Below are 14557 nucleotides of genomic sequence, written 5' to 3' on the forward strand. Positions count from 1 at the left end.
GGCGTGCGTGCTACGTGATGACATCAGTAGGGTTAATTTTGAAATATACAAACAAAAGAACGTATTTGACGCCTTTGTCGTTCCACAACATTTTAACTCTGTACGTTTAATACCCAATGATATAACAAATAAATTAAATATAAGAATGAACAACACATTTATTACTACAAACCACTGGCCAGTTTTACACAAAGGAGCTAAATAAGGAGCTAAGGTTACAGCACATCCGTTCATTTAACTATGTTAAATCAGTGACCTCTCTTGCTGACCATATGTAATAATTGTTCAATTTACAATTTTATTCAACATGTATGTTTTACAAGTGATTTGTTACATAATGCAGCTACAAAGATGAAAATAAATCTTGATAAAGCAGTGGATTTACAGGACCATCTCCTCCTCTTCCTTCTTCCTTGTCATGTGTTAAGAATCTATCTTTATATAAACTTTGTCCCTGGAGAATATTTTAATGGCCTCCTCGATTTCGGAAAGCTTGCAATCAAGATGAGCCCGACGTGAGCGTACACTCAGATTGTCAGCTTTGAGTGGCAGTGATAGCAGCTCAGTCACCAGGGAACAATGGGCTGAGGAAAAGAAATCAGCAACAACAGTTTTAGAGAAGCAAATATTCACCGTACATGTACTTTGAAGGTAATGTAATCACTAATGCAAAGGCAGAGATAAAGAGCAACATACTCTCTTTGAGTGACTTCAGTGTCTCCTGTCTCTCATTCTCAGGCATCAGGGTGTGACCAGCTGGGACTGTAGGATCAGGTGCATTTTTCCTCCTCTCCTCCTCCTCTTTAAGCCACTGCTTCTTCCTTTCCTCAAGACTGGGTGTGTTTACGTAGCAACAAAAGGAGAACAGAAATGAGCAGAATAGAAGTAAAATGGTGTCAAGGATGTCAACTTTCCATGTGGCTAATTCCATTCAATTGGCTACTGTTATTTGATTAGTATTATGACTGAAAGGTAAGGCGGTAAGATATGGCATAAGAATACTCACTACTGAGGCACTTGTCCCTTGACTGCACTTGGTACAGGCTTATCTCTGAGGTTTGTCAGTGACTGTGACCGACGCGGCACAGCTTTTCCTGCAGCTCGGGCATTATGTTTTACAAAGTCTATGGATTGGCCTTGCACCTGTAACTGTACCCACATACAAGAACAAGAATGTATGGAATCAATGTATAAAACAAAAAATATTGAAACACTGCAGATACACATCAAGTAAGAAAATTAGCAAGTCTCACGTGCAAGTTCTGCTCCCGTGTAGAGCTGGCCGGGTTTTGCAAAGCTTGGGGAGAGGTTTTTAATTGTGGTCTTGGTGGGGCAGTAGGGCCACCACTGGAGTGGGCCTTCAGAAAGTTTTGACACTGTGGTTTGGCAGTAGGACTAGAAGCCTGCATGAAAGAAATTGGATTAAAAGTGATTCAGAGGAAATATGTTTTTAACTCAACGACTTCTATCTTTCATAGACATGATCCTTACTTGTAGCTGGACCATCACCCTGGATGCCACATTCTGGTATTTGGAGGAAGTCCAAAGAGCTTTGACTGGAACTGGACGAGACTGTGCTCTTATAGCCTCCTGCTCTTTGCAACGTCTCTGGATCTCTCTGAGCCGATGCACATTCTCTTTACCAAAGTCATGTACTCGCTGTTCTATCGGGGCAAGAATCGAAAGCTGCCTGAATTATTTTTGAACTTTTAGACTTTTAGCCATTATTTTTTTCTGAATCAAGAACAACATGAATTCACAAATCTAAAAAACAATTGCACTTACTCTGTTTGGGAGCAGGACTGATAGATACACTGTCTAGTTTGAGTAGTTCCGCCACTACTCCTCTCTGTCCACGTTCCAGAATATGGGTGGCATTAGGGCCAACACGGGGACGATGTGCTGGGGCACGAGCACTGTAGCAGCCAGGGTACAACACAGGATCTGGAGCAACTGGCCCTGAGAGCAGGGCCAAAGTCCCATCATTGTTACCCTCTAAACGGCCTCGAGCTGTAGAAAGAAAGAAAGAAAAACTAAACAAGGTCAACTGAGACTTAAGTTTTGGTGCATTAAGATTAATCTGTCCACAAGTTCAAACTCACAAGGAAAATAAGTTCCTCTAAAATAGCAGTTTCCTTCATGTGATGGACCTGGGCCTCATTGATTAAACACAGTCATGCATGTCAACAGACATGGCACCAACAATTCAAATCTTGTTGATGTGATTATCAAGCAAACAATCAAAAAAGAAAAAAAGACAGGCTCCTTTAAAGTTTAAATTTAATTTTTAATATAGGGCCCTGTGACTGCCTCTAACCTGAAGCCGGTCGTTTGTAGTACTGAGGAAACAGAGAAGGATCTGGGGGGATTGGCCCGGATATTGATGAGGGCCCCTCACACATCTGAAAAAAACAAACAAACAACAAAACAGTAACAGTAAAAATGTATAGTAACACAAGCATAATGATTAGTGACGAATGATTTGTATTATGTGATTGTTTTTATGATTTTTTTATGACACCCCGCGGGTGTATGTGTGTGGTGGGGGGGGGGCAAATTCAAATTATAAGTACTTGAGACCCACGAACCATATCTCATAGACAGACTAAATAAGGCTACGCAGAAATGTAGTTGCGTTAACTTTATATTTTGATCTGAAGTAAGGTGTGTGGTGGCTACAGGGCGCAGTGTAACATATGGGTAAAATGAATGAATGAATGGATTAGTCATTCTTGAGAATACGGCTTTTGAATATCCCTGTTAATCCCACGTTACATTGCTTGATAACGTTGCCGAACAGTACCAAAATATAGCCATTTTATAAATTTGCTAGCTTGTAAAGGTGTGCTGGCTGATAATCAACACAAGCTCTGTCGAGGAATTCCTCCTCGTACAAGGAAGTACAAACATCCGTTTAACGAAAAATATTTATATGATTTGTTTACGCAAGCGATTAAGATGCATAAAGCAATCAAGTTAAATAGTTTACCTTTAATCTTGGTTATTACTTGGGTGTTTTGCCCACGAAGGCTGATGACGCCGTGGTGTCAACACTTGTTTTAATATTCTTCACCTAGGCAACGGCGCAAACGCACACAGAACTAGAACTGACAGAAGGGAGAATTTCCCGTCAAACAGTCTCTCCGACAGACTCCGATCATAATTTCTCCCTAATGTAGGCAACTCCTTTAAGTCTTTGGGTCTGTATTACAAATAAGAAACAGGCACAGCGATAGACTACGAACAACAGCCTGCAAATAGTGTGTGACCACCGTAGGTTAAGATTGTGCACGTTAGTTTGGAGGCTAGCCATATAGTAACTGTTCATGATTACAGTAAAAACAATGATTATAATGTTAGTAATAATACTTGGGCCTAATATATAACTCACACTCCATAATTTAATTCGTAGTTCGTCTTGTTAAGCTAGCGTTTAGCCGTGTTCCTCTGCCACTGGAACAGTTTTAACTTCTAGCATGCGTATTTCTATCGTAATCCCTCTAGTTCCAGAGTGTTGTTCAATAAATACCTGAGCGTCGCCTTTCAGGTTTACTAAACACCCAATTTCCTCCACTTCTAATTCAGTACGACTGTAAAGCTTGAACCACAACTATGACCTAATCTTAACTATTTACATTTTAATGAAAACGTAACCCTTTTGCCGAAGAATGCTCTGAAGGGGCACTGTTTTTAAACTTCTGCCTGACAGGATATTTACAGGGCAAAAAAACTTCCTCATCATGTTAAAAGTAATTGACCCCGAGTGGTGTTAGAATTTTATTACACCAAAACAACTGCAGCATTTCAGCAGCTTTGTCCCACATTTGTTGTTTCACACTGGCAATGACTATAAAAAATAATAAATATATAATGAAATGATGGTATTTATGGTAGTTGTTACATTGTGAATACATCATCGCGTTGCTGCAGTTCATGGACTTAAATTAGCAACCCATTCGTTTGACTTAGCAAAATATAAACAAATTGTATTCATTTAGTGACAATTTGTGGAATAAGTAGATGCAGTTGTTGATGTGGATAATGTGGTAATAGGCATAATCTCACAATGTTTTATCTTGCTTATGGTCAAACAGATTTGACTTTTATTTTGTTTTAAGTTGCTCTTACTGTTGTGCACAATTCAGGAAGATAGAAATAGCCACACACCTGAAAAGAAGGGGAGCGAAGCTAAACAAAAAATGGTACAAATACATATAGACCTAAAACCTTCAATCTCCATTAGTGAGCTACCATGTAATTACTGAATGAATACTATGGGACAGATTAGTGTGTCCCAAATTAACCACCTTCTGAGCAGCGCAGATCTTCGCAGCGTCAGCGTTCACAATATGAACACAGACAAGACGTCAAACATTTACGAACTCTGTAGTCCACTACCACTGTGCTTTTTCTCAATGTCAATTACACAACGGCCCCGCCCTCGGCCGGAGCATGCTCAGTGTGTTTGTCTCTGCTTTCTCCTTCACTGCGTCCCGCCGCGCACGACAGCGTCTCTTCACTCTGCACGCTCCGCCCAGCAAATAAAGGTAAGAAATAACTGACTTTTGCAAATCCCTGTTCTCAAAAAGTTATTGTCTCATGTCGGGTTGTCTGCATGACCATTTAGCTGTTGTCAGCTGTCGCTGAGGCGTCAGTGAGACATGAGTCACACATAAAGGGATGTGAGTAACAGCATTGAGTATGCCTGAGTTTTTAATGCTAGTCCGGGCCTGTTATAACACACCGGTTTGCTTAAATTCGCAACTGTAAACTGCACGGTCACTTGTCTCGTTAAAGGGAGTTTAAAGAGACAACATGTGTTTGCGACATGTGATAGCGACAGTGAACGCGACCGAGTCCTGTTCTTTGTAAAAGTTAACATGTTTTATCTTTGCAGTGCAACATCCAGAATGTCATAGATGAAATAAAAGATTTTGTGCTTGACAAAGTTTGCTGTTGCAGTGTTGGTAAACCCCGACATACAGCAGACATCTTACAAACGCGCAAACAATGCAAACCAGAGGCGGACGCATCTGGCAAATAAAAATACTCGTCCGTTCACGGGACGTGATGCCATAAATCTTGTGGAAACGTCTTATCTGGCTGTTGGTTTAGAAGCACGAGGTCCGTGAACAGCCAAAGAGGAAGAACTGGAAAAGGAAGAAAAAATTATATTGATGGGTTATTGTGGTACTTTATTTGCTTTTTAAGAAAGACGTTATCTAAAGTGCTAAAATCATGCCTGTCCCAGAGCTGAAAATATATTAATAACAATGCTGAAGGAGGTAGCATTAGTAAAACCTGGTAAACTGGTTCTCAGGCACAACATCTGATTGTTCTTATTGTGCCTTTTGAAACCAACTGGATGTGACTGTCATGGAGAACAGGCCGTACGGTGTAACGTCACCAGCTCACTCACTTTACGTTTAAGCTATAAACTGTCTTAGTGTAACTTGAGTGCACTTGACCTTATCTCACAGTCACACATTCATCCAGTTGTATGCCACACACACTCGTCCTGGTTTCATCTTATCTGAAGGTTTGACCAGTGTTGGGTAACTGCCTGTTTACACAATGTTATAGTTTTCTTGTCCACTATCTGTTCATTTACAAGGGGTCTGTCATCGATAAACTGCAAAGCTTTTGCCGTTATTCAGTTATTGAATAAATGTCCAAATTATTGCTAAATTATTTTTTTGATAAAGTGGCAAGACAACCAATACTACCAATACTAATTTTCGTGATTGATTAGCCATTCATCAAACATTCATCACGCTGGTTACACCTTAACTAACACAAGAAGTTGGTGGTTTTTCTCCAGTTTATGTCAACACAAACTGGCTTTATTAATATTTATAGACAGAGGAACTGATCACTAAGAGAATGATTGGTCGTAGATTCTCAGTAATGATATTTATAGGTAGTCGCAGGCTTATAATCAAGACATAAAACTTTATTTCTATTTTATTTCTACACAAGCTGTCATGTGTGAAGTCTAAATTACAGCAGGCATATAAAATCAATAGTAGGCCAACATGGAAAAACAGATCATTGGAAAAAGACAGACGTTATACTGTTTTAGATACAAGATACAGTTTGATTGTTGACAATCATAACCACCCGCTTCTTGCTCGTGTGGTGGCTGTTTTCCTCTCACATAACATTTTGACCTTTGAGTTCAGTCAAAGCTGTCATCTGACTGCAAGCCTGTGAACGTAATAGTGGCTGAAGTGTGTTTGTATTTAAATACAGCATAGAGGTACAATAAATAAATCCATATTTATAGGGGTTTTAATAGGCTGAACCCATAGGAGCACGCACGTTGAAACCTTAGTCACATGTGTTGTAGTGTTGGGTTCACCTGAGCTATATTTAGAGTTGAATGGTGAGACTAAGGGATGAAGGCTAGAGGTCAAAAATGGACCGTGTGGTGGAGGAGGCAAAGGAGTACAGATTGGAGAAGCCATGGCTGTCAGGTGAAGTGACAAAGACAGACCAGGAATTTCTTGTGGTCAGCAAAATATTTTCAAATATTTTTTAGCATTTTCTTTTTTTAAAATGGACATTGAGGTCCCGCAACACCACAACATGTTCTGCCAAAGTTTGATCACATTGAGTTGTTTCACTTGAAAGATTTCAGCTTTTGTGATTTTGTCCTTGTTTTTCTCACTGATTTGAAGTGGGTGGGGCTTAGCTGGAGGGGATGAAGTCACATACTTGTGCACCAATCAGAGCATAGTAACATTTGAATCAGAAAGGGATTATTCACAGTGATTAACCTATAGAGAACTGTCACCTGAATCTACTGCTTTTACAGTTTTATAGTGAGTTTCGGCTCATTGTTAAAATGTCTGGCCAACTGTTTTACTATTTTGGTTCACTCTCACTTTTCACATTGCACGTTCACTGTGTCAGCTTCAGAGGTCACGGTACATCAGTGTTGTATTTAGTTCTACTGCCTTAAAGTGGCCAAAAAATCAGTTGTTGCAGGTTCAATAAATGACAACTGAAAGATGTTTCTGTATTTCAGCTCTGTCAGTTGCTTATTTTGGACATGAATAGTATTAATAGTAATGATAATGTAAAGAAATACTTATGATTTGAGTTTCCTGGACCTTAAAGCAAGAGAGATTACTGTGTATGGGACTCATCGTCTTGCTTATAGGTGACATGAGAGAGGTGAATGATGGCACCGTGACATCGAGTTGCATCACAGCTGCTTTAACACACTGTCTGTGTGATACTTGTGGCCAGATTCGCCTGTTATGATGAGCCAGATCAACAGTTTGTACCCTTCATGCAGCCATTCAGTATTCTTTGTCTTATGAAAATGTCATGTCTCAGCACCTTCCAAGGGCCACACACAGGCCTTATCATCTTAAAATACTGTGCACAAAGTACATGCATTCATCGTCACTTGGCCCATAAACATAGTGCACAATGTGATGCAATAGTTGGCCAGTCCTCTGCATATGAAGGAGACCTCTGAGCTATGACTGCATGCTAAAGAAACATGCTAATGTTCAGGGAAACTGCAGACAAGGCCACATACAGTGCACTGTTGCTGTCAAAACAGTGCAGGACTACTTGCCAAAGTTTTATGTTGTCCCTCCTTGCACCTTCCTCTTCTGAAGAGACATGGAAGTGAAAAGAGGGGATAGTGTGGTGCAGCAGGACAAGACAGGAACAAGCAAACAGGCAGAGAACAAAGACCACTGTGTGACATGTCATCACCACGCACCCAAGGGACATGGTGAGTGGTGGGTGTGTGTAGAGGGAGACATATGACACATCATCAGGGTCCCTGGTTTGAGCTTTGACTGCAGTGACATTAATCTTGTGAGGTCAGTTTTGGTATCTGTGAAGTAATCATCGTTACCTATTGACATTTACCTATATTTCCTTCACCGGTCCAATCAGTGACTGATTAGCTATAGAGATGGTAACAATAGAGAAAAGTCTTCTCTCCATCCTCTGCAGAAAAGATGTGAGTGAACAGATTAATGTTGGACAGAGCAGCAAGAAAGAGCACAGAAAAGGAAGAGATAGTATGATATCAATGATATTAAACTAGCTTTGAGTTATAAGCGAATGCAGGTTATTCGAGATGCTCCTGCAAAGTCACCTTGTCAGAATGTCTTCTTTACACACACAGTGAGCATGCACACACACACTGACTCAGGGGACCCTGATGACTGTCTGAGGCACAGTGCAGTGCAGCGATGTGCAGGAGATGTGCTGACCGACCAAACCTGCTTATGCTTAGGTTAGCTGTACTGCATTAGCATGCATAGTATTTTTTATTTATTTATTTTGCATCATACATGTTAAATGTCCTTTACAAGCACAGCATAATTTGGTTGCTATTAATGTTAAAATACAGCTTTGCAGCAACATTTTGTTGTGGGATGGCTGTGTGATTTAAAAAAAAAAATTGCTCTTTCTAGTCCCGTCCTCCTCGAGAATCAGTCCCATTAGTTTAAAAACCTCTGCTGCTTGCTAATGGACTGCTGCCAGGCAATCAATAGGTTTCACGTTCAAGATGGAGGGGGAGAGAAGCTGGATATCACCAGCACCCAGACAGGCCCCCTCCACATGCTGGGGGTCTCTGAACTGAGACAAGCATCTATGCCGATATGTAATGTTTGTTTGCATGTGAGTAGTAAAAACACTATGTGCAGTTATTTGTGGTTAAATATAGCACTTCACATGTGTTTGGCCTCACAGGTGATTTCTGAGTTGCATTACTCAGCTTCTACATAGGTGCAGAGCATTTGTTCTCGCTTAAAGGAGCACTGTACTGTTTTGACACAAGATCAGATCAGTGATAATATACAGTGGTATGAAAAAGTTTGGGCACCCCTGATCATTTTCAGGATTTTCCTTTATAAATCATTGGTTGTTCGGATCAGCAATTTCAGTTAAATATATCATATAGCAGACAAACACAGTGATATTTCAGAAGTGAAATGAAGTTTATAGGATTAACAGAAAGTGTGCAACAATTACTTAAACAACATTAGGCAGGTGCATAAATTTGGGCACCCTTGTTGTTTTATTGATTTGAGTACCTTTAGCACTAATTATTGGAACACAAAGTTTGTTTGGTAAGCTCATTGACCCTTGACCTACATACACAGGTGAATCCGATCATGAGAAAGGGTATTTCAGGTGGCCAGTAGCAAGTTGTTCTCCCTTTTGCATCTTCTCTGAGGAGTGGCAACATGGGAGCCTCAAAACAACTCTCAAATGACCTGAAAACAAAGATTGTCCAACATCATGGTTTAGGGGAAGGATACAAAAAGCTGGCTCAGAGATTTAAGCTGTCAGTTTCCACTGTGAGGAACATAGTGAGGAAATGGAAGACCACAGGCACAGTCCTAATTAAGGCCCGGAGTGGCAGGCCAAGAAAAATCTCTGATAAGCAGAGGCGAGGAATGGTGAGAACGGTCAAACTCAACCCACAGACCAGCTCCAAAGACCTACAACATGATCTTGCTGCAGATGGTGTCACTGTGCATCGTTCAACTATTCAGCGCACTTTGCACAAGGAGATGCTGTATGGGAGAGTAATGCGGCGGAAGCCTTTTCTACGCACATGCCACAAACAGAGTCGCTTGAGGTATGCTAAAGCACATTTGGACAAGCCAGCTTCCTTTTGGAATAAGGTGCTGTGGACTGATGAATGTAAAATTGAGTTATTTGGACATAACAAGGGGCGGTATGCATGGCGGAAGAAGAACACAGCATTCCAAGACAAACACTTGCTACCCACAGTAAAATTTGGTGGTGGTTCCATCATGCTGTGGGGCTGTGTGGCCAGTGCAGGTACTGGCAATCTTGTAAAAGTTGATGGTCGCATGGATTCCAGTCAGTATCAGCAGATTCTTGCCAACAATGTTCAAGAATCAGTGACAAAGTTGAAGTTGCGCCGGGGCTGGATACTTCAACAAGACAACGACCCCAAACACTGCTCAAACTCTACAAAGGCATTCATGCAGAGGAACAACTACAACGTTCTGGAATGGCCATCTCAGTCCCCAGACCTGAACATTATTGAAAATCTGTGGTGTGATTTAAAGCGGGATGTCCATGCGGAAACCATCAAACCTGACTGAACTGGAGATTTTTTGTAAAGAAGAATGGTCAAAAATACCTTCAACCAGACTCCAGACCCTCATTGGAAGCTATAGGAAGCGTTTAGAGGCTGTTATTTCTGCAAAAGGAGGATCTACGAAATATTGATGTCATTTTTCTGTTGGGGTGCCCAAATTTATGCACCTGCCTAATGTTGTTTAAGTAATTGTTGCACACTTTCTGTTAATCCTATAAACTTCATTTCACTTCTGAAATATCACTGTGTTTGTCTGCTATATGATATATTTAACTGAAATTGCTGATCCGAACAACCAATGATTTATAAAGGAAAATCCTGAAAATGATCAGGGGTGCCCAAACTTTTTCATACCACTGTATCTATAATATATATATAATAACATCTGCTTTGGCAGGGTTGTGTCAGTTTGGCCTTGAGACTTGATATTTTTTAATATAAAATCTGTCCTAAATGTTGGAGGCATATGAAAGATATGGGTGTTTACTAAGGAATAAAAGACACTCTGGAGTTGCATTATGGGAAATGTAGGAGCTAGCATTTTTGCAGCACCACCCGTGCCTGGGACTAAAAATTTGGATATTTAGGCCTCTGTGGCAATGATTTTGACCATTTTTTTTTAACTTTTGTAATGTGTCCCCTGTGAGTCCTCCAACTTTATGGAAGTACACTACTCTGCTGCTGCTGTTGCTGGTGCATCCCTAAATTATGCATAGTGAAAGACTGACATAGCGAAGTATGTATGTTTTATTGTTGGGAAGAATTTTAACGTGTGTGTCTATTTCCGCAGACACAATGGCCGTCCCTCCTGCATACTCAGACTTGGGGAAATCTGCCAAAGACATCTTCAGCAAGGGCTATGGTAACTTCCCTGAACGAACACTACTGCTATGATGTTGTCATTTTGTTTTCAATGAAGCTGTGCTGAAACAGGACTGATGTTAGAAAACATTTGGTTTGCTCTGTCGCTTTAAATGCAAGCTGTCTATTTTCACTGCAGCTGTTTTTAGAGCCATGCTGTGCAGTACAAGGATGAAAATTATTTTTCCACCTTTTCTGTTGTTTCTTCCCAGGCTACGGAGTTCTGAAGCTGGATGTTAAGACCAAGTCCCAGAATGGTGTTGTAAGTACTACTGGTGTCTCTGCCGTGTTTACACTTTCACGTTCAGGTCTCTCTTTCTCAGCACTCTGTGGTGTTGATCAAATGGCTGACTCATGACCTCACAGCACACAACATGTCAGAGTACATTTGCTGCCTGACGTGTACTCAGTCTAACATGCAGAATCAGCAAACTAACATTGTCAGCCCAACAAGTCTACACTTTCCTATTTTCTCTCAAGCAATACGTTGTATCAGCAGAGAAATGATGGGGAAAAAGTGCGTGTGTTTAGTTTCCTCAAGACATGCTGCATGTTTGTGCTGCCATAAACCTGTTGCCATGGTAAAACCATAATGAGTTCCTGAACATGCCATAAAACTCAAACCATTGAAAAAAACACAGTTAATGTATTTCCTCACAGGCTCTGCTTTTCATTTTCCTAGTGAGCATATAAATTGCTGCATGTAAACTCTGCATGGTTCTCCCTAACTTTCTCTCTTTTCTCTTTTTTTCTGCTATCTTCTTTGGATGTTCCTGTCAGATGGTAAGAGAGAGCATGAGTGCGCATGTAATGATTAAACACAGGTTCACTGCAGGGTAAGCCAGTGATACCAGATTGTGTTCAGACAATGTGTGAGGGCTTTCTACCAAGTGTTCCTTTGCAGCGGTAGCTCGTCTAAGTGACGTCATTACCCCCCCGTAACAGCACTGAGCTGCAAGCACACTCTCAACCAACCTCTTTCTCACAGTCCTTCCCAACTTGTTTCTCCATCTGAAAGGTGTAGTTCTTTTTTTAAATATTCTGTCATACAAACCCGAGAGGGATTGCGTGGCAGAGGAAAAGCACAGAAGCAATGTCTATTTCCCTTGTTTGTTTTTCCTTATTATACCCCGTATGCTCTCTCGCTTCTCTTGCATACTGTAATGTGGCAATGTGCTTTTCTGCTTCCCTTCACACGTCATTTTCCATCTCCATCTCCCCCCTCATCACTCCATCCCTCTTCATCCTGCAGGAGTTTGTGACCTCCGGCTCCAGCAACACAGACACGGGAAAGTCAGCAGGCCACCTGGAGACTAAGTACAAAATGAATGAGCTAGGCCTCAACTTCACCAAGAAATGGAACACAGACAATACTCTGACCACAGAAATCACTATGGAGGATCAGGTGGAGTCAAACAAACAAGATTCTTATTAAGTACTCATCTGTTAAGAAATGAAAAATCAATATATTCACTTTCACTAGAATATTAGCTCATTCTGTGTTTCCTCTCTGTTTGTCTGTAGCTGGCTAAAGGCCTGAAGCTCAGTCTGGACACATCTTTTGTCCCTAACACTGGGTAAGAGCAATCCTGTGCCCGCCAAGCCGTATCTTCGACAAATTAATCGATATAGATGTATATTAGAAATATATTAAAAATGCAGGAGCATTATCTAATTGACTCTTTTTTTTCTTTCCTTGTTATTCCTTCTGTAGCAAGAAGAGCGCCAAGCTGAAGACTGGCTATAAGCGTGACTTTGTCAATGTGGGTTGCGACCTGGACTTCGACATGGCCGGGCCCACTGTCCATGCAGCTGCTGTGCTGGGCTACGAGGGCTGGCTTGTTGGCTACCAGATGGCGTTTGACACTGCCAAATCTACACTGACCAAGAACAACTTTGCCTTTGGATACAAGGCCAGCGACTTCCAGCTCCACACCAGCGTGTGAGTCATTCATCAGTAAAAGGAGGCAGGAAATGTAGAGCAGTCATGAGAGAGGAAGCATTTCCTCAGGATGAATCAAACAGTTTAGACTAATATCCACTGCTGCAAATCTCCACCTCATCTATCTGTGTTTTGCTGTGGTATTTCAGTAATGATGGCACAGAGTTCGGTGGCTCCATTTACCAAAAGGTGAACAGCAACTTGGAGACAGCAGTTCACTTGGCCTGGACAGCTGGCAGCAACAACACACGCTTTGGAATTGGAGCCAAATACCAGCTGGATAAGGATTCCTCTCTGTCTGTAAGAACTGACTTTAAAACATCATTTACACATCTGAGATGACCAAGAAAGTTCTCTTCATGACAACATGCTGATGTTTAGCAGATTTATTTGTTTGCTGTTTTCATCATCATAGGTTAGCGTGTGGGCTTGTCAACAATTGCCAGTTAGCACTGGCTGAAGCTGATAGAAATGTCATTAGATTTGCAGGTATAAACTGAAGTATGTGACAAAGAGAAGATTATGTAGAAAGTTAAAGCAATTTATCCTGAGGGTGTAACTGCATCCTAGTTCCCATCTGTCTACTGTCCTAAGGCTGTATGTATGATCATCTCACCTGTTTTTATTTCTCCTCACAGACCAAAGTTGACAACGCCTGCCTCGTGGGAGTTGGATACACACAAACCCTCAGGCCAGGTTAGCTAAATGCCTTTTACTTTTTATTGTTTTCTGGAGCTACAATCCAAACTGCATACTCATGGTTACTTCATGCATAATTCTCTTGTGACACTCCTTCCCTGCAGGAGTGAAGCTCACCCTCTCAGGTCTGATTGACGGGAAGAACGTGAATGGCGGTGGACACAAAGTCGGCTTGGGTTTCGAGCTGGAGGCGTAAAGATTTGATGAGAGGACATACAAGAAGAGAGAAAGGCAACGCAGGAGAATAATAAAGAGCCCAAATGTATAAATGCCACAAAAGTCCACTTGGCGACACCTAAACACTTCCCTCTTGAGTCCTAAACACATATGCACACATTCTTTGGCCTTAACTCTGAAACCCCAAGCAGCCTCAAGGACCTCCAGTACTGTACCTGTAAAGGAATCAAGCATTATTTTGTGTTGGTTATTTTTTAATTTTACATTATTTGCAGGTCCCACAACCAACCTTTGAGCATGTATTGTCAGACCTCAGCAAAAGAACAGACTTTACAAGCAGGCAAATCATGCAAAACTCCAAATAATGTACTACTTTTGAAAAGTTTGAACTGATTAAGTGCACTTTTAATAAAGCATTTGTGTCGTATCTGTATTTTTGGAAGCACCTTCTTATTTCGACTGTGTGATCCATTCATTTTCGTTTCAGACTCTGGATTTTAGACATTAATAAAATTATCAGAGGGTGCTTGTTTTGGTGTTATTTTGGTTTTGTTGCATGCTTTCCAGGCTAGGAGCAGGTTTTTATTTGAAATTGACATGTACAATGACTAAAGACACATGCAATAAAAGCTGGAGAGGTTTAAGCAGAAAAGACAAAGAGCCACCGATTGTTCTCAGGCTGAGTGGACTGACGTTAATTCCACCATTTGACCTCAGTGACACAGTTGTAAACTGTGGACCTTCAGTTGCCTAAATGTCTCCTT

The 14557-nt window shown here is 41.1% G+C and overlaps 2 protein-coding genes across 5 annotated transcripts; one reads left to right on the top strand and one right to left on the bottom strand.

Annotated features, from left to right (window-relative positions):
* Positions 1 to 143: 143 nt before the first annotated feature.
* Positions 144 to 3499, bottom strand: enkd1 (enkurin domain containing 1). Its single transcript, XM_046387961.1, has 9 exons — positions 3392 to 3499; positions 2990 to 3107; positions 2318 to 2402; positions 1786 to 2010; positions 1492 to 1664; positions 1254 to 1403; positions 1007 to 1149; positions 697 to 833; positions 144 to 584 (listed from the first exon to the last, which is right to left on the bottom strand). Exons 3-9 carry the CDS (start codon positions 2400 to 2402, stop codon positions 424 to 426), a joined length of 1074 nt encoding a protein of 357 aa, XP_046243917.1. The 5' UTR covers positions 2990 to 3107; positions 3392 to 3499; the 3' UTR covers positions 144 to 423.
* Positions 3500 to 4448: 949 nt separating this feature from the next.
* On the top strand, positions 4449 to 14226 carry vdac3 (voltage-dependent anion channel 3). Of its 4 annotated transcripts, XM_046387966.1 has the most exons (11): positions 4449 to 4547; positions 7635 to 7753; positions 10905 to 10976; positions 11188 to 11237; positions 11756 to 11758; positions 12228 to 12380; positions 12500 to 12552; positions 12690 to 12917; positions 13067 to 13217; positions 13556 to 13613; positions 13721 to 14226. In XM_046387966.1, the coding sequence occupies exons 2-11, from the start codon at positions 7639 to 7641 to the stop codon at positions 13810 to 13812; spliced, it is 975 nt and encodes a 324-aa protein (XP_046243922.1). In that variant the 5' UTR covers positions 4449 to 4547; positions 7635 to 7638; the 3' UTR covers positions 13813 to 14226. The 4 variants fall into 4 exon arrangements, with proteins under 4 accessions (XP_046243922.1, XP_046243923.1, XP_046243924.1 ...); XM_046387967.1 differs by lacking the exon at positions 11756 to 11758 and having other exon boundaries at positions 4452 to 4547; XM_046387968.1 differs by lacking the exon at positions 7635 to 7753 and having other exon boundaries at positions 4454 to 4547.
* Positions 14227 to 14557: the final 331 nt, after the last annotated feature.

The sequence above is a fragment of the Scatophagus argus genome, chromosome 4 (genome assembly GCF_020382885.2).
Source record: "Scatophagus argus isolate fScaArg1 chromosome 4, fScaArg1.pri, whole genome shotgun sequence".
Lineage (NCBI taxonomy): Eukaryota > Metazoa > Chordata > Actinopteri > Scatophagidae > Scatophagus > Scatophagus argus.

Coding starts and splice junctions, on each gene's coding strand:
- enkd1 (XM_046387961.1), bottom strand. CDS start 2,402: ATGTGTGAGGGGCCCTCATCAATATCCGGGCCAATCCCCCCAGATCCT. Junction 1,665..1,785: donor CAGTCCTGCTCCCAAACAGA/GTAAGTGCAATT, acceptor TTGCCCCGATAG/AACAGCGAGTACATGACTTT. Junction 834..1,006: donor AAGGGACAAGTGCCTCAGTA/GTGAGTATTCTT, acceptor AAACACACCCAG/TCTTGAGGAAAGGAAGAAGC.
- vdac3 (XM_046387966.1), top strand. CDS start 7,639: ATGGAAGTGAAAAGAGGGGATAGTGTGGTGCAGCAGGACAAGACAGGA. Junction 10,977..11,187: donor CATCTTCAGCAAGGGCTATG/GTAACTTCCCTG, acceptor GTTTCTTCCCAG/GCTACGGAGTTCTGAAGCTG. Junction 13,218..13,555: donor ATAAGGATTCCTCTCTGTCT/GTAAGAACTGAC, acceptor TTCTCCTCACAG/ACCAAAGTTGACAACGCCTG.